This window comes from Hibiscus syriacus, unplaced genomic scaffold (genome assembly GCF_006381635.1).
Source record: "Hibiscus syriacus cultivar Baekdansim isolate YM2019G1 unplaced genomic scaffold, ASM638163v2 tig00111390_pilon, whole genome shotgun sequence".
Taxonomy (NCBI): domain Eukaryota; kingdom Viridiplantae; phylum Streptophyta; class Magnoliopsida; order Malvales; family Malvaceae; genus Hibiscus; species Hibiscus syriacus.
Window position 1 is genome coordinate 140687 of NW_024063077.1, and position 24784 is coordinate 165470.

Genomic DNA, 24784 nt, shown 5'->3' on the forward strand with positions numbered 1-24784 from the left:
CGGTTGAACTCTTCAAGCTTCAATCCCCAGCCGACTGGGTAAAGTAATTTCCTCCAAACAAAAGCAGTGAGTGAGCGAGAGCCATTTGTTTCTTCTTCCTTTCGCTCTTTTCTTTCTTGTTCCTTCACTTGACGCTAGTGAAGGTGATGTTGATCCGATTTACAAGGCTTGTTTGGAGCAATGTGAGAAAAGTGGGTGCGTTGGGGAAAAGCCCTCACTCTTCTTATTCTCGCACAGCCACTCTCTGCAAATTTGCAGTTTCGGCCATTTTTTTCTTTCCCTTTTGTGTTGTTTTGCTAGAAATAATTAAATAGCAGTGAAGCATGTCGGGTTATTGCTATTACTCCGGGTGCCAAGATCAATACGATACCCACTACCTCGATGCCTGCTCTCTTTGCCGTAAATCGCTTTACAATTCTGATATTTTCATGTACATGGGGAATCCAAGGTTCTTGGACCCTGACATCATGGCACCATATGACTACATATTCATCTGGGATGAGGACTTGGGGGTTGAGCACTTCAATGCAGAAAAACACATTAAACTGGTGAGGAAGCATGGACTTGAGATTTCGCAATCTGGTTTGGAACCAAGGAAAGGGTATTGTTTTCACTCAAGCAAAGCGTGATGCTGATCGGCTTGCATATGCCATGTCAAGAAACTTTAAATGTGAGGCTTTGCTATCACTCAGGCTCGGAGGGAAGCAACTCTCTCAGGAAAGATTAAAAGCATAAAAGAGGTGCAGTTAACGGGGACAGCAAATATCAGAGTTAAAGAGTTGGAGGAGAACCCATGGGAGACTCCGGAGATAGAAGCAAGAAAGGATTTGAAGGCACAGGATTGGATCTTCCACCGAACAAGCCTGGAAATTTGATCAGTGCTTCGTCCGATGAAAGTCTCAACGACATTCCTCTTCGTATCAAGTCCTCCAAAACTCCCGTAAACCCTTTTTCATCTTAATGGACTATTATCAATTATGGAGCCTCGTGATATCGATGAATGCCCCGAAACAACGCAGCATATTCGTTACACTCCCACATTTCATTTTTATCGAGATGGTGGATGAGATGTTCGATGCCGATGAAGAGCGGCTGCATGATCATTTGTGGTTACATTCATGAAAATATTATGTTCATTTGCTGTCCTTGAGGTAATTTTATGATTACATCTTCTGTGAGATGGCAACAAATGTGAATGACTATCATTGAGCTTTTCGATGTGCAGTGCATCTTTTATCTATTATTTTATTTAACACATGCCGTGTTTCTGCTTTTCTTGCTTTTTGTCTGATAGCATGGTTGATTTGGTGCTGACTGGGCTGTGATGACCTTGCTCGGGAGTAACGTGGAGGAGCTTGAAACCGTAGGTACCGTTGCTCGAGTGAGACTTGGAGGAGTGGCGTGGACTTGATGAAAGAGGGGACTACCATAACTCTTCACAATTCAAAAATTGACTTGTTTAAAGGATCAACGAGGCTTGCTGTGGACAAGTGGGGTCGTGTTGAGGTTGTTGAACCTGCTAATTTCACTGTGAAGGAAGATAACAAACTGTCACTTCATTTTATTCATTTTTTATATATTATTTTTAAATTTAATTTTATTATTTTCCCTTTAATTTATTTAATATTTATTATATAATATTTTTTTATTTTTAGGGACACTTTTAATCGATCAAAGGTAATTATTCGAATCAAATTTTTAAATTTCAATTTAAATTTTTTAATTTTCGCAAATTAAAGACAACCGATAAATTAATTGGTACCGAAAGGGCGGTTCAATGGTGCTAATCATTCTTTGATCGTAATTGACTCTCGAACCTGATACATTTTTTATATAACACAGATCATATAAAATGGTGTTCGACCCATTTAAATTCATTTTAAAATGATCGGTGGTTACTCCTAATCTATTTTTCTACGCCAAAATTTAATTTTAAATTCAATCGAAAGACGATTCCGACAATCTAAGTTTGTCATTTGTGCAATATCTATCTACATGGTTTGCAAGGTGACACATGGCGTGTTTCTTTTATGGTAAACTACAAAGAGATAAACCAGCTCACCCACGATCATATAGTCTAGCTGTTGAAAAGACGCACAAGATCAATCCTACGTCTTATAGTCCAAAATCTAAAAAATTTAATAGTTTTAGGTGATTAAAAAATAATATTTATTTAGAATTTTTTTAATCTAGTAATGATATATACATATCATTTAAACACAACTATTTAAATTTAAAACTATTAAAAAAATAATATTAATTTTTTACCACTAAAGTAATTTGATAGATGATAAAATATAATGTTAATAGTTAACTTTACTTCTCAAATAAAAAAAATAAAAAAATTAAAAAATAAGATACAAGAAACTTTCCACCTTTATGCATTAAATATATTTCCATTGAATTGAGTATGGTATAATTCACAGAGGATGTGTACAAATTGGAGTAATTAGACAAACACCCTAAAAATTTATATATTTTTAAGGCTTAATATAAAAAAAATGTCTAATATATATATATCTTTTCCTATTTAGGTGTCTATTTTTTTTTAATTTAGACGTTTAACGTTTTCAATGTTATCGTTTAGGTGTTTAGATCATGACATGCGTTAAAAATATTCCGCTAACCACTCAGAATGTGACATATGGTGCCTTTATAAAATTTTAAAAAATTTATTTTTTAAAAAACTTAAAATTATTATTATTCATAAAAATCCCCAAAATTTTTCTAAAATCTCAAAAAAAGTCTCAAAATATTTAATCCCAAAGCATCCATTCCACCCGTCAGTCAACCACCACCGCTTACACCCCCAACGACTGCCACCTATCATCGACTGTCAACTGTGACTTCAAACCCTACTCTAAAACCAAAATCTTAAATCTAAACCCTAAATCTTAATAAATAGGTGAGTGATTGGCGAGCTGGTGATTGACGGGTGGGTGGGTGGTCGCTGACAGTGGTGGTGTTCGGCGTCGGAATTAAGGGTTTGGGGGTATTTAATGAAAAATATGTAAAGTTGGGTTTTTTTAATTATGAATTTTATTTTTAAAAATTAAAGAAAAAATCAAGTCACGTGTCAAATATTGATTGATTGACTTGTTTTTAACGGATTTTTAATAATAGTTACGATGTAGACACCTAAATTATAACATTAAAAAGTTAGACACCTAAATTAACCCAAAATAACCAAAAAATATCTAGACACCTAAATCAGAAAAGAGATATAATTGAGACACATAATTTTATATTAAACTTATTTTTAAACACGCTAGCATTTTCATCCCCAATACATAGGCACTTTCAGGTAATATAACCAAGCATTGTAGAATTTACTTTTAGACTTCCTACTTGCATAGGCTTTAGAACCTTTACCATTCAAATCTAGACCTGCCAACCTTGGCGTCCTATATTTTTACGCCATAATCATATCTATTGTATTTTTTTTTGGTAAATACATAAATGGTACTTGTCAATCCTTGGCGTCCTATATTTTTACGCCATAATCATATATATATATATATATATATATATATATATATATATATATATATATATATATTGGTAAAGTACATAAATAGTACTTATTATATTGTGTTGTTTTATTATGTTTTTTAATTATTAAAAGTTACAAAATATTTTATAATTATAAAATATTATTTTATTAAGTCTCCGACTATTAAAAGTTATGTTGAGTTAATCGATCGACGAAATAGTCAAGAGGGGGTAAATTGACAAATAAAATTTTGGTGGAAGCTTATGCAGAAAATAGAAAATATTTGCACGGCGATTTAGAGTGGTTCGACTTTCTTAACCAAAGTCTGCGTCCACTGCCTTAGCTATCCACACTAAGGATTTTCCAACAAATTCACTAATTTGTTCTTCTTTTGATGACAAAGAGTAACCTTACAACTCCCTCAAGAATTATACCCCAAATTCTTAAGAACACTCTATCCTAAAGAGAAATACACAAATTTTGCAAACTTACAGAAAAACCTCACCAGGAAGATGTTTGCACAATTCTAGAACAAGAAAAGAACATCAAAGATGATTACAAATGAGCACAATATGTCTTCTTGAAAACAAAATGAATATTGAAGAAAAATGGGCTTGAATTGCACAAACTTGATGTTTGATCCTTTCTCTCTTGTTTCTTAATGACTTCTTGTTGATCAATGGCTTCAGAACTTGTTTAAATACACCTTGGATTGATTCTAGCCGTTGTAGTGGTTTTGCGTTGACTAGGGGTATCGGTACCCATTGGGCATTCTGTTTTTCTCGGAGCCAAAATTAACACAAGGGTATCGATACCTCTAGGGGGTATCGATACCCATTGGGCATTCTGTTTTCCTCGGAGCCAAAATTGGCATAGGGGTATCGGTACCTATGGCTTAGGTATCGGTTCCTCCTTATTTAAAAATTATTTTTGGCTCAATTAAGGCATGAAATACTTTGTAAAAATTGTTTCAAAAATATTTTAAGACGGAAACATAATTTTACACTTTAGTAAGGATTTAAATTCACCTTTGAAAATCTTGGAGTAATAATTGTGATATTCGAATAATTTAATCGAATCTACTTTAAAAATGATTGTAAAATCTTAAAATTCAATAACACTTAATTTGTTATATCGAAACATCAAAATGTTTTCAACAATCTTCCCCTTTTTGATATAACAAAATATTTAAGTAATTTTAAGATTTTCTTTGAAAATCATTTTTGAAATCAATTTTGAAATTATGAAATTACTCCCCCTTACTATATTCTCCCCCTTTTTGTTAAATCAAAAATACTCTATAAAATATTTTTAAACAAGATTTTGAAATTTAAGTCAATTGAAATAGATATAGCTTAAGCTGCTAAGATCACAATCAAGAGAAAGATTAGTCATTAGTTCCATAAATCAATATTCATAAATGATGTGTAATGGTAATTGGTCATATATTCTAAATGATGCAAAATGTAATATTTAAAAATTAAATTGAAGCTCAAATAACTAATAATCATTCAAATCAAAATAAATATCCAAACAAACAATTCAAACATCCAAATTCCTAAACACAAATCCAAACATATCCAAAATGTTTTAACAATTAAGTTCTAAGTTCAATCCAAGAAAACTAAGCAAGGGAAGGTTTAATCATCCATAGGTGGATCGGGAGGAGGAAAATGTGCTCACATAGCGGTCATCTCAAGTGTGAGCACATTGATTCGTTCGTTCGTTCGTTGTTTCATTGTTCGTGCGCATTTCCCGCATAATTTCCAATTGTTGAGCTCCCATAGTGGTTAAATAGGACTCTATGGATGCAAACCTCATATCAAATGACTCCAAAAACGATTGAAAGTATGGAGGTATTTGATCCTCTTGCTGTGCCGGCTCGTTCTCGGGTACGTGATCGTCAATATATCGCATAAGTTGTTCAAGCTCTGGATCATCGTCCGCTGCCGGTGCCGGAGGAGCTTGTGAAGAGCTAGCTCCTAGTGTTTTCTAGATGGATCGAACCCATTGGTCCTTTTCCCGTTTTCATCCCGATTTCTTTAAAGATGTCAAGTTGATTTCGTTTTTAAGAGGGATGACTACATCAAGTCGTACCTTAAGCTGGGCTTTGATAAACAAGTTACTCAGAAGACATCCGTAAACTAGAGTTTCAACAAGTTTTCTATTAGGGACATGGTTTACGTTTTCAACGAGTTCAACAAAGATAATTTGTGGTAGGTTTATTTTCCTATTTTTTTTGGATACAATGTATCCACCATAGGTCTAAAGCTCTAAGAGTGGAGTATTTTCCCCTGGATGGTCTAAACCACCAAGAGATGATCAGATGAAGAAAACGATCTTGGTGATCTAACACACTCGCACTCGACTTGGCTTTGTAAGGAGTACTTACTAGTTCTTTTTCATTATCTAAGCCGTTATTATCTAAACCAAATGCGTTAGCTATGTAGTCCGAGTCAATATAAACGAATTGACCTAGAAGATAAGATCGAATTCCTATGGTTTCAGTTCGAGCTTCGTTTTGGACACAACCCGCATTGGAATAGAAAATTCGAACTAGTTGTTGGTAAACTACTGGTTCGAGTTGAAAAAGTTTATCAAATTTCCAAGCTTGTAGGGTAGGAAGATATTTAAAGTTCATATCTATCATTGCTTGAAGAGAAGGGATACGTTCTTCCCGAATTTTATAAGACTCGAAGAGATAAACAAACCTATGATAAAGATTATCCCTACGACCATGTTCGTTAAAGAATGAGTTTTGAATAGTCATTTCGGGGTCATCATGGTTAGGATTTTATGGTTGAATAGGAGGTGGGTTATTTGGTCGGTTTGAACGACTAGATGATGACTTAGGGTGTTTATGAGACATGGTTCAAGAAATCGAAATAGGATAGATACCTGCAATTTTAAAACATATGTATGCAACAATATCAATCCCAAAACTCAAATGAGTCATCAATATTCAAGGTTCTCTAAAATAAATCCTAATGGGAATTTTTTGAAAACTTTTTGAAAAATAAGTTTGAGAATCATTGTATAGTTTTAAAAACAACATAATTAAATCAAAAACAACAATTTTTTTTTATTTCTAAAATTAAAAAAAAATTGATTTTTTTTTTGTTTTTGATGAAATTAGTTGTAGAGTTTTATTCTAAATCAAAATCTAAGCAATGCCCAATATCTATTTCAACCTAAATCTAATTACAACTAGTCCTATGTTCAAAAATCAATAAAATAGTAGTTTTAGAAAGATTACCTTTAAATATAAAGATTGAATGGATTTTGATGTTGTTTGCACTAATTTGATGATTGTAGTAGGAATATATGTTGAAAACTGAAATAATTTCGACTTAAATCGATGATTTTGAGCGAAAATGAGATTTCAGTTTGAGAGAGGGACGAACGATGGCTGTTTTAGAGTGTTTAGGGGTTTGGCAAAAATGTTAATTTAGGGATTTAAAACCTAAACCTGACAGGAGGTATCGATACCCTTATAGGGGTATCGATACACATTCAAAAAGGGTATCGATACACGTTGAAGGGGGTATCGATACATGTTTTAGGGGTATCGATACACTGTGCACAAAAATGTCAAAAATCTGCATTTAAACACTTAGAATGCTAAATTAATGAGCTCTAGTAGTATTGGTAACTCATATTATGAAAATTAACTATGTTCAATCAATCAAATATATCATTAAATTTTATTTGAACATATTATTAATTTTCTCTAAGGATCATAAACTCCCCTTAACTATTAGCATAGAATGCACTCAAAAATGTTATTTTTATAAGCATTTTTTCATCTTTTAATTAAAAGTTCTAAAATCATTTTAAACACTAAGTGAAGATAGGTCATTTAAACCTAATTCTCTCCTAAGTATCCAAAATCTTTCTTTATCTAAAGGTTTTGTAAAAATATCTGCTAATTGGTGCAAAGTATCAACAAATTCTAGAACTACATCTTCTTTAGCTACATGATCTCTAATGAAGTGATGTCTAATTTCAATGTGCTTAGTTGTAGAGTGTTGGATGGAATTTTTAGTGAGACAAATAGCACTAGTGTTGTCACACTTGATAGGTATGGTACTTACTTCAATTTCATAATCTAAAAGTTGTTGTTTCATCCATAAAACTTGTGCACAACAACTACCGGCTGAAATGTATTCCGCTTCAGTGGTAGATAATGCAACACAATTTTGTTTCTTTGAAAACCAAGAAATTAACATATTCCCTATGAATTGACAAGTACCGGAGGTGCTTTTCCTATCTATTTTGCATCCTCCATAATCCGCTTCAGAGAAGACATGCAAGATAAAACTAGAGTCTCTAGGATACCAAAGTCCTAAACTAGGAGTGTCCTTAAGGTATCTAAAAATTCTCTTAACGACTAATAAATGTGATTCCTTAGGACATGATTGGAACCTAGCACATAAACAAACACTAAACATAATGTCCGGTCTACTTGCGGTTAGATAAAGTAAAGAACCAATCATTGACCTATATAATTTAACATCCACACATTTACCTCCTTCATATTTGTCAAGCTTTGTAGAGTGGCTTGGGGTTTTTCATTTTCCAGTCCAAATTTTCTAAGAATATCTTTGATGTATTTTGCTTGAATGATGAATATGCCTTATTTTTTTTTGCTTGATTTAGAGTCCCAAGAAAAATGAGAGCTCCCCCATCACGCTCATCTTAAATTCACTCTGCATTAGCTTAGAAAATTCTTGGCAAAAAGCATCATTAGTAGAACCAAAAATTATATCATCAACATAAATTTGAACTACTAATATATTTTTACCTTTTCGCTTTAAAAACAATGTAGTGTCAACATTCCCTTTTGAAAAACCTTTTTCTATCAAAAAGTTTGACAATCTTTCATACCAAGCTCTAGGAGTTTGCTTTAAACCATAAAGAGCTTTTATCAATTTAAAAACATGATCTGTAAATTTTGAATCTTCAAAACTAGGAGGTTGTTCCACATACACTTTTTTTTATAAAACCATTTAAAAAATACACTTTTAACATCCATTTGATATAATTTAAATTCATTGAAACATGAAAATGCTAATAACATTCTAATTGTTTCTATTCTAGCTATGGGAGCATATGTTTCATCATAATATATGCCCTCTTCTTGAGTATAGCCTTGAGCAAAAAGTCTAGCCTTGTTCCTCACTATATTAGCACTTTCATCAAGCTTATTCCTAAATACCAATCTAGTACCTACAGTAGTTTTATTACTAGGCCTTTCAACTAATGTCCATACTTTACTTCTCTCAAATTGATTTAACTCTTCTTGCATAGACATAATCCAATGTTTTAATGTTTCTTTAATATTCTTATGCTCTATTCATGAGATAAATACAACATAATTACATATATTTCTAAGAGATGATCGAGTTGTTACCCCTTTAGGTGGATCACCTATTATCTCACCATCCTTGACATAGTTGTATTCTCTTGGGTAAGAGATTTCTCTTTCTTCAATGGTTGGATTCTCAAGAGCATCGTGAGTTTCCTTATTTTTCGCTTCTTCATTTGATGATGGTTCTCTAATGTCATGTCCATCGTCATGTGTATTTACAATACCTACGTCATCATCAGTACAAGAATCCTTCCTCGGAAGGGGATTATCATCGAAAACAACATGTATAGACTCTTCTACAACTAAAGTTCTTTTATTAAATACCCGATAAGCTTTAGAATTTAAGAAATAACCCAGAAAAATTCTTTTATCACTTTTAGCATCGAATTTGCCAAGATTATCTTTACAGTTGTTTAAAACAAAACATTTACATCCAAAAGGATGAAAATAACTAATGTTAGGATTTTTATTTTTGGAAAGTTCATATGGAGTTTTCTTTAAAATAGGCCTAATCATTACTCGATTAATAACATAACAAGCGGTATTTGTGGCTTTCGTCCAAAAAATTTTTGGCAAATTGTTTTCACAAAGCATGGTTCTAACCATTTCTTCTAAAGTTTGCTTTTTCCTCTCAACAACTCCATTTTGTTGGGGGGGTTCTAGGTGCTGAAAATTATGGCTAATACCATTAGAATTACAAAACTCAGTAAATCCAAGATTTTCAAATTCAGTACCATGATCACTCCTAACACTAGTTATGGAGTAACATTTTTTGTTTTGGATTACTTTTGAAAACATGATGAATTTTTCTAAGACTTCATCTTTAGTACTTAAGAATAGAACCCAAGTATATCTAGAGTAGTCATCTACCAATACAAAGCAATATTGTTTTCCACCTAAGCTGGCAATCCTAATTGGCCCAAAAAGATCTATATTGATCAATTATAATACTCTACTAGTTGATACATCATTAATGGACTTAAAGGAAGCTCTTTGATGTTTTCCTTTAGCACATGCATCACATATTTTATCTTTTTCAAATTTAAGCTGTGGCAATCCTCTTACTAAATCTCCTTGAATTAGTGTTTGTAAAACACTCATGCTTGTATGTCCTAGTCTTCTATGCCATAACCAACTATCATGTTCATCTTTGGAAACTAGGCATAAATTAGTCATATTTATGGAATCTAAATGCACCATGTAAATGTTTCCTATTTTATGACCAATAAGCATAATCTGATTAGATGCAATGTCGATTACTTTACAACCTTAGTTTCAAACAAGACATTGTATCCTTTATCGCATAATTGACTAATACTCAATAGATTATGCTTTAACCCATTCACATATAACACATTTTTAATTTGTATGGAAGAGGTATTACCTATAATACTTATACCTTCAATATGACCTTTTGAATTATCACCAAAAGTCTCTTCTCCTCTATTTTTGTCGTTTAGCTCTATGAACCAGCTCTTGTCTCCGGTCATGTGTCTTTAGCATCCACTATCAAGGTACCATGAGTTTGAATTTGTTTTTAGCTCTATGAACCAGCTCTTTTCCTACAAACATAGATTAATTTTTTATTTTTGGTACCCAATTTCTTTTGGGTTCATATTCATTAGTTTCTAAAATCCTAGTCCCCTTGGGTATCCATTTGTGTAGGATATCCTTATCTTTAGTAGTAATGAGTTCTTTAGGAACCCATATACTTATAACGATTTTTTCATTAGAGCTTCTTTGGGGACCTCTATGATTGTAGTTTTTAAAACTTTTTCTAACAAAGTTGGATTTTGAATTTTCTCATTTTTCAAAATGTTTTGTTCCAACTTTATTAAAAGAAGCTTTAAGATCATCAATTTCTTTTTTATGATCATCGTTGACCTTTGAAAGTAAATTATGCAAATCATAATTTTTCTTTTCAAACTCATCTAGTTTGATTTGCAAATCTTTGACTTTACTTTCAAGATCATTTTTGTTCTTGGTTATGAGATTATTTTCGTTTTTTAATTTTGAAATATCTTTCTTATATTTCGAAAATAATTTCTCATAATCCAAAGTCAACCCATTATATTCCTCTACTAACTCATCAAATGAATATTCTTCAAAATTAGATGAGTTAGAGGTTACCTGAGAGCTTTCCCCGATGGCCATCAAGCACAAGTTTGCTACTTCTTGTTCCTCTTCATCGGAAGCTTCTTCATCACTCCATGTAGCCACGTGTGCCTTGTGTTTTTTCTTCGATTAACCCTTTTTCTTCAATTTTGGGCAATCGTATTTGACATGCCCCAACTTTTTGCATTCGTAGCAAATAATAGGGTATTTCACCTTCGATTCAGTTTTGAATCGTTCATTTCGTTTGAATTTTCTTCCCCTATTGGGCTTTATTAATTTTCTGAATCTTTTGGCAAATAATGTCATTTTCTCATCATCGTCATCTTCATCAGAATCACTCTCATCTGTTATGGATTTGAGAGCAGCTCCAATATTTTTCTTCTTCTCCATTTCCTTCTTTGTCTCGTCCCTTTTCTCGAGGTCTTCCTCATCTTGAACCATTATTTCAGGCGTGAGGAGAGAACTGATTAACTCATCGAGGGTTAAAGATTTTAATTTTTTAGCCTCGATAATTGTTGTCTTCTTTGATTTCCAAGCTTTTGGAAGAGAGTAAACTAACTTCCTCACAAGCTTCTCATTGGAATGATCTCTCCATATGATTTAAGACCATTGATAATCACGGAAAATATTTCCGTCATAGTTTTGATGTCTTCATCCGGTTCCATCTTAAAAGTTTCATACCTATGAGTTAGAAGACTAATTTTAGATTCTTTTACTTCGTTTGTGCCTTCATGAGTGACTTGTAGTTTATCCCATATTTCCTTGGCGGTTGTACAAGATGAAACTCTCCCGTATTCATCTGGTCCAAGAGCACAAAATATAATATGGATAGCCTTTAAGTTGAGCTGGAACATTCTTGTCTCTCCTTCACTCCACAATCTCAAATGAGTAGAAGGTATGATGTATCTGTCTTTTATGATATTTCATGCTCCCATGTCACTTTCTTGAATGAAGTACCTCATTCTATTCTTTCAATAAGCATAATTAGCTCCATTGAAGAAAGAAGGGTTTTTGACGGGCATTGAATCAAGACCAAAGTCAAAGTTTAAAGTGGAGGTCATTGATGACTTGATTATCGATATAACTCTTCCCAAATCGAATCAAGACCCGATTAAACCTTCAAATGAGTGAGGCTCTGATACTAATTGTTGAGTTAATCGATCGATGAAATAGCTAAGAGGGGGTGAATTGGCAATTAAAATTTTGGTGGAAGCTTTTGCAGAAAATAGAAAATATTTGCACATCGATTTAGAGTGGTTTGACTTTCTCTACCAAAGTCTATGTCCACTACCTTAGCTATCCACACTAAGGATTTTCCAACAAATTCACTAATTTGTTCTTTCTTTTGAGGACAAAGAGTAACCTTACAACTCTCTCAAGAATTATACCCCAAATTCTTGAGAACACTCTCTCCAAAAGATAAATACAAAAATTTTGTAAACTTACAGAAAAACCTCACAAGGAAAGGTGTTTGCACAATTCTAGAACAAGAAAAGAACACTCAAAGATGATTACAAATGAGCACAATATGTGTTCTTGAAAGAAAAATGAATATTGAAGGAAAATTGGCTTGAATTGCACAAACTTGATGTTTGATGCTTTCTCTCTTGTTTCTTAATGACTTCTTGTTGATCAATGGCTTTAGAACTTGTTTAAATATACCTTGGATTGATTCTAGCCGTTGTGAATCATTTGGGTGATGTTAGAGCCGTTGTAGTGTGAAAACCCTCTTGAAAAAGGTTGTTGGGAGCGTGGGGTATCGATACACCTTCAACGGGTATCGGTACCTGTAGTGTAAAATTCAAATATTTCGACCGTTAAATGACTAGGGTTATCGGTACCTCTAAGGGGTATCGATACCCATTGGGCATTATGTTTTTCTCGGAGCCAAAATTAACACAAGGGTATCGGTACCCATTGGACATTCTGTTTTTTTCGGAGCCAAAATTTGCATAGGGGTATCGGTACCTCATTATTTAAAACTTATTTTTGGCTCTATTAAGGCTCGAAATACTTTGTAAAAATTGTTTCAAAAATATTTTAAGATTGAAACACAATTTTACACTTTAGTAAGGATTTAAATTTACCTTTGAAAATCTTGGAGTAATAATTGTGATATTTGAATAATTTAATCGAATATACTTTAAAAATGATTGTAAAATCTTAAAATTCAATAACACTTAATTTGTTATATTGAAACATCAAAATGTTTTCAACAAGTTATAAAATAGTCACTCGACTATTCATATGTTCTAAATTCGTACTTTTTCGTTTAGAGATTGTCTCAATTGGACGTTAACATGCTCACTGGGTTATGATAAAAATCTGATTCAAAAATTGTTTCAGTTGTATTTTATGGATCGAGTCTCTGTTTTCATTATGTCATTGAGCCAATTATTGAAACATTATGCTGCTGAACCAGTGTTGAAAGTAACGACGGTGCCAATAGATATCATTAAAATATGATTTTATCATATCTCAGCTAATGTTCAGATCAAACAATTGTCAAATTTTTGACGAAAAATTACGAGTTTGAAACATATGAATAGTCATGTGATCATTTTATAACTTTTAATAGTCGGGAGATTCAACAAAGCATCACTCTATATTCAGAGAATTATTTTGTAACTTTTAATAATCTGAGAACTCAATAAAACAACGTCCTATAATCGGGAAACTCAATAATGCAACACCCTATAACTGGGACCGTTTGTGTACATTTACCCTTATTTTTTGTGTATTATAATTATTTTTCTTATATCTCAACTAAAGCACTATAATTCTTTTACAAAAAAAAAAGCTAAATTTTATATAGTGCACAACTTCATAAGTTTTTTTGAGATTGATATTTTAATAATTTAACCATTATAATATTAATGTTATTGTATTTATTATCCATACAAATTTTTAAATCAAATATTTTTAACATGTTAATCTAAAATAATGTGTTTATTAATATTTATTTATCATTTGGATTTTTTTACGTATAATAAAAAATAAAATATTTTTACTTTACAAAACTTGACATGCATTATTTGCATAAATAAAATATGAAATCAAGAACTGGATTGTTAAAAGAGAAAATAACCTCATTGACCAAAAATGCCTTATAATATACGATTTTAATCAATTTTTTTTGGATTTGCCAAAATGACCAACTAAATCGCAATGCGATCGATAATTCGCAATGCGATCGATAATTCGTAACGCGATCTCCGGTATCGCAAATCAGTTTCCAGATTCGCAACGCGAACTTCGACTATCGCAATGCGAATTTGGACTATCGCAATGCGAACTTGGACTATCGCAATGCGAATATGTAAATCGTAATGCGATAGTTGAAGTTCGCATTGCGATAGTCGAAGTTCGCATTGCGATAGTCGACTATCGCATTGCAATTTACATATTCGCATTGCGATAGTCGAAGTTCGCCATACGATAGTCGAAGTTCGCGTTGCGATTTATTCCAAATTCGCATTGCGATAGTCGACTATCGCAATGCGATAGTCCAAAATCGCAACGACTGGTGGTATTGCATTTGTTTCTTAAGAATTTTCTCTAAAAAGATAGCATTCGCGCGGACGTGTCGAAGACACGTATTACCATTACCATTACCACGACCACGACCACGACCCGAGACGAGACGAGACGAGACGGCGGCAGCGGCGCGCGAGAGTCCCCCTTGTTCTCTATCACTCAACAAGGAAGTGGGAAAGCCAAGCCTTAAATATCATTCCCAATAGTGTTTCCAATACTATGTGGGATTGAGCATTACCAACACTTGTTTCCAATACAATGTGATTATTTATGAAACAATTAACAATCATGCACCTTAAAACAACTGAATTAACAACCAATTGCATTAGTATTATACGATTAAATATGTCATAATTAAAAGTCAATCTACAATCAATCGCGATTATTACAATTTTAAGCAAAACATTCAAAAATAATATCACTATTTAAGGCTCAATCCCACATAGTATTGGGAACAAGTGTTGGTAATGCTCAATCCCACATAGTATTAGAAACACTATTGGGAATGGTATTTAAAGCTTGGCTTTCCCACTTCCTTATTGAGTGATAGAGAACAATGGGGACTCTCGCGCGCCGCCGCCGCCGCCGTCTCGTCTCGTCTCGGGTCGGGTCGGGTCGGGTCGTGGTCGTGGTAATACGTGCCTTCGACACGTCCGCGCGAATACTATCTTTTTAGAGAAAATTCTTAAGAAACAAATGCAAACAAACTTGGACTATCGCAACGAATTTGGAATAAATCGCAATGCGAACTTGGACTATCGCAATGCGAATATGTAAATCGCAATGCGATAGTCGAAGTTCGCGTTGCGAATCTGGAAACTGATTTGCGATACCGGAGATCGCGTTGCGAATTATCGATCGCATTGCGATTTAGTTAGTCAGTTTGGCAAATCCAAAAAAAGTTGATTAAAATCGTATATTATAAGGCATTTTTGGTCCATGAGGTTATTTTCTCTTGTTAAAATATCAAACCCATACAAATTTAGAGGTATATAAAACTCAAGTTTAGACTAATGTGTGTATATATATGTGTGTATAATTATTATAAAAAGGCCACTCTCACTATATATATTGCAGTTTAATTTGATATGATACAGGGTTGCGTTTTCTGAAATCCACAACAATGGCAGTCCATGGCTATATCTGAGGACCTCGAAAATTTTCTTTAACTCTTCTTTTAATGGAGAATCATTTCAGCACACTGAAAACCTTGGTTCATCTCCTCCGCGCTTGAACAGAAACGGTACGTTGCAAAAGGAATCCGTCGATAGCAGTTTGTAGATCCGCTTGTGATTCCAAGCCAAGGCTGGACTAGAGATCACTATCAGAAAAACAAAGATGGTCTTCATCGCAAAAAGTCTGAGTCATATATGTGTCACAGATCAGGGAGTCAGTGACTCGGCCGGGAAAACTCCATGTTTGATCATATGATCTAAGATCCATGTTTTCAATACCATGCAGCGCATAATCGTCAAAGCCGCTCATGCCGCAAACTGAATACATGGTTGAAATGATATCCGGAGAAGAAGCACTTGGTTGAGCATAACCGAATCCACCCATCTTTTGAGAAGCCAAATACTTTCTACCATTAGAAATATCCCTCTTCGCAGTGCTTGTGTTTGGAGTATTAGCTAAATTCGAAAAACCACCTGCGAGAGAGGCTTCGTCATCGAATGAGATAACTTCTTCCCAGTGTTGGAATGCAGAAATTACCGAGTTTTGCGCTTCAATCTGACGGTTGAGCTGATGATCAGAAGTCATTAAAGACAACTAAATTAAAGAGATAAAATGAAATCAGATAGAGAGTATGCCTTCTCTATTTCTGACAGCTTATCAATTGTAATATACTGACATTCCGAAAGTAGACCTATCACTTGCCCAACAATGTTGAAGACCACACTGGATTTCTGTTGAGAACCGGGAGGGCAGTACAAGAAAATTCTCTTATCGAGAACACATTTCCGAGCATGCTCCACACTGACTTCCCACATCTTCGCAGACATACCTGTGCCGAGGATCTGCATAAAAACATATTCTTGCGATTAGCATTTGAACATCATCAGAATCCTGTATGTCGATAAGTGGACAACATGAAACCTGGAGAGCTTAAGATACAGCATGGATCTCTAGTGATGCTAGGTTTCAAGAATTATAACTGATGTAAAAATTGAACATAGATGACCACAAACATGGTCTACTGCACAGAAACTGCAAGAAGTATGAAATTAAATGTAATCAAAGATTATGTTGATATGTCTATGTAACTTTTTAAGGTATAAAACTCGGCACGAATTTCAGTGTTCTAATCCTATAGCATGCACAACAGAGTTCCTTTATGAAAAGCTACATAAACCTGTTCAAACTTAAGGGCATGGTACAAAAGAAAGAACAACAATTCTTACATGTCGCAGCCTTGGAGGATTTATGAAGAGCATGGTCAAGAAATCCTTTACAGAGTTGATATTTTCCCGATTCAACCGCTTATGGAAAGCTCCATCTTTGCCAATTTTCTCTAATCTCCATACTTCATCAGAAAGAGATGGAGGATGGTGCTTCTTGTATACTGCAAACAGAAACCGAAAGTTGAAAAAGTGTTACATTTTATCTTCTATCTCATTCACATAATGACTTAAAAATCAACCATGTCAATGCATACACATTCTGAAGAAAACAACCACCAAAAAGAAAAGAGAAGGCAATGTAACTTTATTTTTCTTCTTGTGATTGGAATCCTAAAGCTTATTTTGACTTTGCAGTTAAAGAATAGATTAAGAAGTGGAGTAAGTTAAGAAGTAAAACGAGATTAGAATTCATTCAACATCTTGATATCATCAGCAATCGGCGACTGTACTATGCAACACTACTAAAAGTGACGAGCATCTGATTTTGTAGCCTGAAAAATTATATATCTTGTGCCATACAATAAATAGGTACCTACTAATCGAAAACATAATGATAAGTACTTACATTCAACACGATGATCCCTAACAATGAAGGACTGTGTCTTTGCTTCTCTTACTCTAGTTCCATCAGAGCCATCCACAACTCTTGCACCAAGTCTGAAACGACGGCTTCTCGTCCAGCTTGAATTATCTGAGAACGATATCTCACCCACTAATCCAATTCCCTCGGTAAGAGTTAGAAATGCATCTCCGGCAGGAAGAGGTTTCTTCCCTTCTCTCTCTCTTACAATGTTATTCTTAAACTCTTCAAGTGTCCAATGGTCCCCCTCATCACCGTCAAAATCTCCCTCAAGGACTACAATTTCTACTTTGGAAGAAGCCTCGGGACCAGAGGAAACTATTTGTCCAGTAAGCACATCTATGGCAACCTTAATGGCATAAAATTCTTCTGCTTCGATTCGAGCTCCAGTGAACACCGGAAGAGAAAGATTATTTAAAAACTTGATTTGCAAACTTCTTGATTCAGTAGAATTTACCTCCTTCCCTTCATTCCTTAAAAAAAGAACCGCACGGTTTAGCATATACTATGAAGTTAACCCCAGCTTTGAGGCGAAAATAATTCTGATCTCTTTTCTTCTTTGAATTGAATAATTACCTTTTCAAGTTATTCAAATGCTTTCTAAGAGCCACTTCAACTTCCTCTTTGACCTACAAAACATACGATAGGAAAAAACTAAACACGCCATTGTCAATGCTGTATGCATAACTGTATCCAGAATTATTTCAATCCGAGTCCAAGTAGCATAGACAACAATAACTGCTAAAGTAAAACTCATTAAGCACAGGATATGGTCATTTTATGATTTCAACTCTTGATACAAGCATTGTCGCCTATTATTACAACCTTTCTTGTGATAGTGAAGCACCATGACATTAGATAATCTACTATGTACATATATGCTCGTAACATATACTAGTCACTTGATGCTGAAATGAGACAATATGACAAGCTGGATAGAAAGGGAAGCTCACTAATACTCTTTTAGCATGTAAATCAAAAGCTAAACCTGTTTTATGGTGGAAAATGATAAATAATGTAGGAGCACTTCTGAAATAACATGATCAAAGGAAGAAAAATACCACCCTACGAATTAATGGTTCCAAAACTGTCTCCAGCAAATGCTGGACTGGTTGCAACTTCATCCCCTCCTGAACCACACTACCATCATTTACAAACAGATTAGCAACCAAAAGAAACACTATAACAATGATGCATAATATTAGATGGACATATTTCCAATTCATCACAAAAAATGTATGGGTGTAAGTGAGATTCAACTAATGGAGAATGAAAACGTATTCAAGTAAAATCACATCATATCCAACACCAAGAGAAGAAAATCTATTCATATGACCATGCATATCATTTCGTTCTCATATTTATCCCCTCATATACAAAACTTAACTATTTCTTTTTGGGAAAAATAAATATAGTGCCATGTGAAATCTCTATTGTTAAAGCATGTACATGTGAGACAACAACTTTTGACCGTCTCCTACTGTGATAACATAACATTCAGAAATTGGAAGAAAAACCCATAGATAAGCCCACTGAACAGAAACGTTTATCCAAGTTCACAATAACAAAATCACAAAACAGTGAAGTCCATAAGGGCTAACCACACTCAATTAAGCAAAACCAAATGCCTAATTCAGTTCTCTAATTGGTTTCAACATTAGCAAATGTAATTTTAATCACTTTACAGATTGCCAATATATCCACTTATGTGTAATTTTACTAACCAAGAAATAAACTCAATACAAATATATCCACTCATATGTATGCACTTCAGCTTAAGAACTTTCAGTCATATTAAACATATAAGTCATTAGGATCAACCCCAGAAACCCCAATTATGCATTAATAAGAAAAATGAAAAATGAAAACTAAGGCAAGAAAGGAAAGGCGTGTACTTTCTCAATGCAGGAACCCTTCTCTTTTTATCCTGATCAGGACTAAACGCTTCTGAGGGTCGACCCTTACCATCTTCTTGGGGTCTCTTCTGTGCCATTATTAAAACTATTAACTCCAAAGTTAAGCTGTTTGGATGATAGGCAACGGTGGCAATGAGGTTCATTAACAACAGGTGAAGAACCCAAAATGCAGCACTTAAATTGAAAACGAAACCACCGAGAAGAGATACTATTCATTCATTCATCAATAATAAATGCTAATCAAGGAGTAAAATCCAAAAATAAAAATGAAGCCCTTGAGCAAAAAAAATATATAAAAAGGAAACCAACAATTATAACCCCTTTTCCCATCTCACTTTCCTATCCATTGCCTGAATTTGGATGTGTCTGGGATGCTTCTTCACCCTGAATCTCTTTCACCGTCTTTTTTTCTTTGTTACCCTCCCGTTTTTCAAGTTCGTCCTAGTTAATCCGGACTAACTTGATTGCACAACTGACTTTGGCTTTGGTGATTGAATTTCTTAATGAAGATTTTTTACATTTCCAATAACTCAAATTCGACACTTATTTAAATTATATCAAACTGTTTAAAATTTGAACCAACCCCGTTATTCTTTCACTATCTTTTGTTGTTCTTTTCCTCACTCTCTCTATCCCTCTCTAGTCTGAATTTAACACTTTAGCATAGGCTGGCGGTGGCGTTTTTCTTGTTGTTGTGTGTGTGTTCTTTTTTGGATCAGACTGAGTGCGTGTTTATGTAACAAAAGGATATATGTCTACAAATGGGACCCCACAAAGAGCCTTATATATATATATATATATATAAGACACATGTTCGTAAGAGCTTGTAACTTGCCTAACTTTTACTTATTTAGAGTGAAGATAATTTAATTATTTTATAATTAGTTTAGAATCAAATATTAATTATCATTTAAAGAATAATTTAATCACTTATAATTAATTTGAAACTCGATTAATTCATGTCATTTGTAATATCTAAAATCTAGCCTAGATATTTCGGTCAAAGTCGAGATACCACATAATTTTAAAATCAAATTACTTTTCTAACCAATAAATCTAATAAAATGTAAATTAATGTCCAAACAAAATGATTACAAAGCCATAAACGACAAATATAACACAATACTTGAAAATAGAAATAAAATAAATATGAGAAACATCTGGAATATGTCGAGTTTGAGTTTAGTTGTAAATAAAATCTGAAAAGGAAAGAAAACAGGGAATGAGCTATAAAGCTTAGTATAATATCTAGGTGTTTACAAGTAACCAGAGAACATGTTTGTTACATAATTTAATGAGAGGACATGTTACATACAATAATTATCTCACGACTCATACACGCATAACAAATGCATATACAAACATTATGCAAAATATTTTAGAGTTTGAATTGTTTGATGTTTAGGGATAGACTTCATGGGTCTATTTTCACCTTCATTCAATAATTTATACATCCTTGTGGCAGTTGACTATGTTTTCCAAATGAATGAAAGTCATAGCTCTTCCCACCAACGATACCAAGGTAGTAGTCAATATTTTGCACAAGAATATCCTCACAACGATTAGCATGCTATGAACTATAATCAATAAGGAAGGATATCATTTCTATTGCAAGTTAGATGCTAATGTCTTACAAAAAATGTGAGATTAAATAAAAAATTTCTAGAGCATATTGTAGACACTCGTTTTTGTCCGAATCGAAATATGATTATTTTAAGCATTCATATTTTTATTTATTATTATAATAATTATTAATATTATCATTTTCATTTATATTTTACATATCCAAAATATCAACCCAAAGTACAAGGCAACCCAGACCCATCTCGGTTCAGACCCAAGGTTGCATCAGCCCACTCTGGAGCCCAAACCCGTGTAGGGTTTTCATCTTTAGCTCCAGCCGCTTCCTCATCACAGTCGTCTGATCGAGATCGCAAATTAATGGCCCAGATTTACCCAAATTAGGGTTTACCCTAATTCAACTCAGCCGCCACCATTACCAATGAAATCTGGAACATTCTGTAATGCGTGTATGACGCATGCGCTAGCCCTTCGACTTCCCCCGTTGCGTGAGCCACTGTCAACAAGCTCTGAAGCCACCGACGTCATCACCTCAGACTGAACAGTGCAAAATCAAGCAAAAAAAACCCCCCCAATAAGTTAGCAAACTATTACCAAACACGAAACCCATTAAAAATTATCTAAATCCCACCAAATCTGGGATTTTTACTTGCTCAAGTTAGAAGACCACTCCCCTACCGATAGATCTAATTATTCCCATCCAATAATCAACATAAATCAGTCATGCAAGCAGACGCAAAGAAGAGAAATGAGGGTGGAGATAAAAAGAAAGAAATCAAAAGAGGGAAGGATATTGGGGGTCGATTTTTCGAAAAGAAAAAAATAGCTACAGCAAAGAAAAATAATATGAAGAAAAAAAAAGGAGAAAATCGAATGAAAAAAGGCTTACCTTTAGCAAGATTCGTCCATTATTCACCTCATCGGAGCCGATAAACCTTGTCATCGAAGGTAAAACTCTGATCTTTTGGGTTTTGGAGTCTCGTTTTAGGTTTTAGGGGGATGTGTAGTTTAAAGTCTTGGTTTTTTTTTTAAAGATCGAAGGAACTAGAGGGGTTTGGTGAGTTGGTTCACTTACCTTCGTCGCCGGTTTGCGGTGGGAGTGATGCTTTCTCTACTTTCACGGGTGGATGCGAGAATGGTGAGGGGAGAGAGTTTTAGGGTTAGCAAAATAGAGGGAAAGGAGAAATGGGGAGGAGAATGGTCGGTTGGCCTTTGTTTTCCTCTTTTAAATCTAATGTAAAACGATGTCATTTAGGGAAGGGCTCAGAGTATAAATCTTAGTAGGGTATAATAACACATATAGTCCTTTCGATTTTTAATATCATATTTTGGTTATTATTCGAAATTTTGTAATATATTGTTTTAGGTTTCTGTTTTTTCATATTTGTGATTAAGTCACGGTCTAAATATTATGTTGATTTTGCTATTATTCGATTTTGGCTGAGGTATTTACAAATTTTACATTCTAGTCACCGTTAGGGATCCTTTTTATTTGTCATTTTTCCCTATTTTCCAGTTTTGTGTTTCAGTTTTAATTTTTTTTGGGTCATTTATGTGTAAGTCCCCGAAAGTTTAGTGCCTATTTACATTTTAATCATTTGTTGAGACTGTTTCGTTGTTAGTTTAATTGTGATGTCCTGATTTTGCAATTTTGCAGATTTTTATTGATTAGCTTATTTGAAGTTTATTAAATTGGAATAATTATGCCTCAGTCATCTTAATTTCAGCGTGTATTTAAATTTAGGTTATTGTTTAAATTCTCAAATTGCATGCTATATTTTGAAGAGTATTTAATTTAGTCCATTTCTACATGTTGTTTTATTTTTATGCTTATTTTAATTTGAGCACCCTATTTTAATAATTTTCATTTTAGTCCTGAATGTTGATAATGGTTTATTTACGAATATAGTGCCCTGTTTGTAAAATATTTGCAATGGTTTCCTTGATTTCTTGTTGGTTTTATGATTTAATCCCTAAGGTCACAATCTTTATTATTTTGATCCATCATTCACATATTTGTTAATTTTTGCTAATTGTAATATTTTCAAATATTATATTACTCTAGGAATTTATAGAAACACGCCTTAACTGATGAGGAATGTGTTTCCAAGAATTGTTTGAACAAGATAATTCACTTTATATTTGAATGAATTTGTTTTTTTTAATTAATATATATGTATTTTATCTAAAAATTTGGGCAACATTATTTTGTATGGAAATCCATGGAAATGCCCCCTTAACTGACAAGGAAGGCATTTCGAGAATTGTTCGTGCAAAATAACAACCTTTATATTTTTCCTAAAAATGGATCATAATTTAAATGTTATTCGAATTTGCCAATTTCAATATTTAGATGACGTATAATCGCTTAGGTACCGATTTCGGGCGTTGTGGGGGTGCTAATCCTTCCCCACACATAATAAACTCCCGAACCCTTTTCAAAACGAATTTCTGGTTAAACACAAATCAATTTTTATCTTTTAAAATTACTTTTCTTAAAATTATTTTAAAATGTATTTTTAGGTATTCGACCTACCTAACCCAAAGGTCGATGGCAACTCCAAATTTGGTTATTTATGTATTTATTTTAAAACCCAACCTTTTCCAAGATTAAGTTGGATCGATCCCCGTCAAAGCCCTAAAAAGCTTAAGGATCGTTCCAACAGCTTGGCGACTCCGTTGGGGAAATTAGAGAGTCATGCCATAATCGACTATACGACATCTTTTTTCGTTGAAAATGGTAAATTTGAATGATGTTTAAATTGTGATCCTCATGTTTTGTTTGCATTGTAGTGTGCATCTTTTATTTATTGGTTGTACTAACGTGTGATTTACATGTTTCATATTTTTTACTTTTGTTTTAATCTATTTGTTTTTGGATCGAGGCGAAAGATTGCGAGTTTCCCCACTCGCGCTATAATCTTTCGAGTATTAAGAGCCTTCTAACTATGCTCTATCCCCTTAGGTAGGGGTGAAAACTACGTTTATATGAGAAAAAATATTTTTCTCTGCATGGGCTTTAGCAAGTAACCTCTAGGGTACATATACCTCATGTTTACGAGCGAAACATTGAGTTTCCTCGCATGGACATGGGGAAATGCATCCTCTCGAATTGAACTCAACCCGTTTAAGCCTATAATGGGTGAGGATTGAGGGTCTGGCAGGCCCAAGAGGGCACGTGCAAAGGACAATTCGAGGACCTTGTTAGTAATACAAAATTTCTGCCCGTTTCATACTGAATCTCTGTCTGCGGTTCTTCACAAAGGGGAAACTCACTCTAACCTTCTTCTCGAATTTATTTATTTATTTTGAAAAAGCATGAGAATTAGAAGAGTATGCAGTTAGGTTCATTTTTTTCTTCAAATAAGCATTCGAGCTAAATGGCACGAGGTTAGGGTTTATATGTTGAACAAAGCATGGGGTAGAAAACATGTTTGGGTAGAACTATTATAAAAGCATGTCAGGGTAGATACCATGTTGGGTAGAATCTTTTCATTTCATAAATATTTTTCTGCTTTTTGGTTAAGTGGTACTAACAATTTATTTTGTTTTATCTTATTTTTATCTCTCATATGTTTGCATATGCATTTTCACATCATAATCAAACAAGGTGTTAATTCACAAGTGATTGATCAAATCAGAAGGATTTCATATTGAGATAAGAGTTCCATAGCTAGATAGTCAAATCCAGAAGGGCAATGACTCACAAGCAAAGTTGAGCGACGAGAGAAGAGCTCAAATTCGATCGAAGACTCCTGTTAAATGAACAATGATCGAGATGGTATCAGA

At 33.8% G+C, this 24784-nt stretch overlaps 1 protein-coding gene and 1 pseudogene across 1 annotated transcript; both read right to left on the reverse strand.

Annotated features, from left to right (window-relative positions):
- Positions 1–1467: 1467 nt before the first annotated feature.
- Positions 1468–16303, reverse strand: LOC120160089 (annotated as a pseudogene).
- Positions 16292–19506, reverse strand: LOC120160090 (calmodulin-binding protein 60 A). Its single transcript, XM_039170535.1, has 6 exons — positions 19394–19506; positions 18560–18638; positions 18075–18127; positions 17484–17971; positions 16919–17079; positions 16292–16534 (listed from the first exon to the last, which is right to left on the reverse strand). The coding sequence occupies exons 1-6, from the start codon at positions 19489–19491 to the stop codon at positions 16292–16294; spliced, it is 1122 nt and encodes a 373-aa protein (XP_039026466.1). The 5' UTR covers positions 19492–19506.
- Between the last annotated feature and the right edge of the window lie 5278 nt (positions 19507–24784).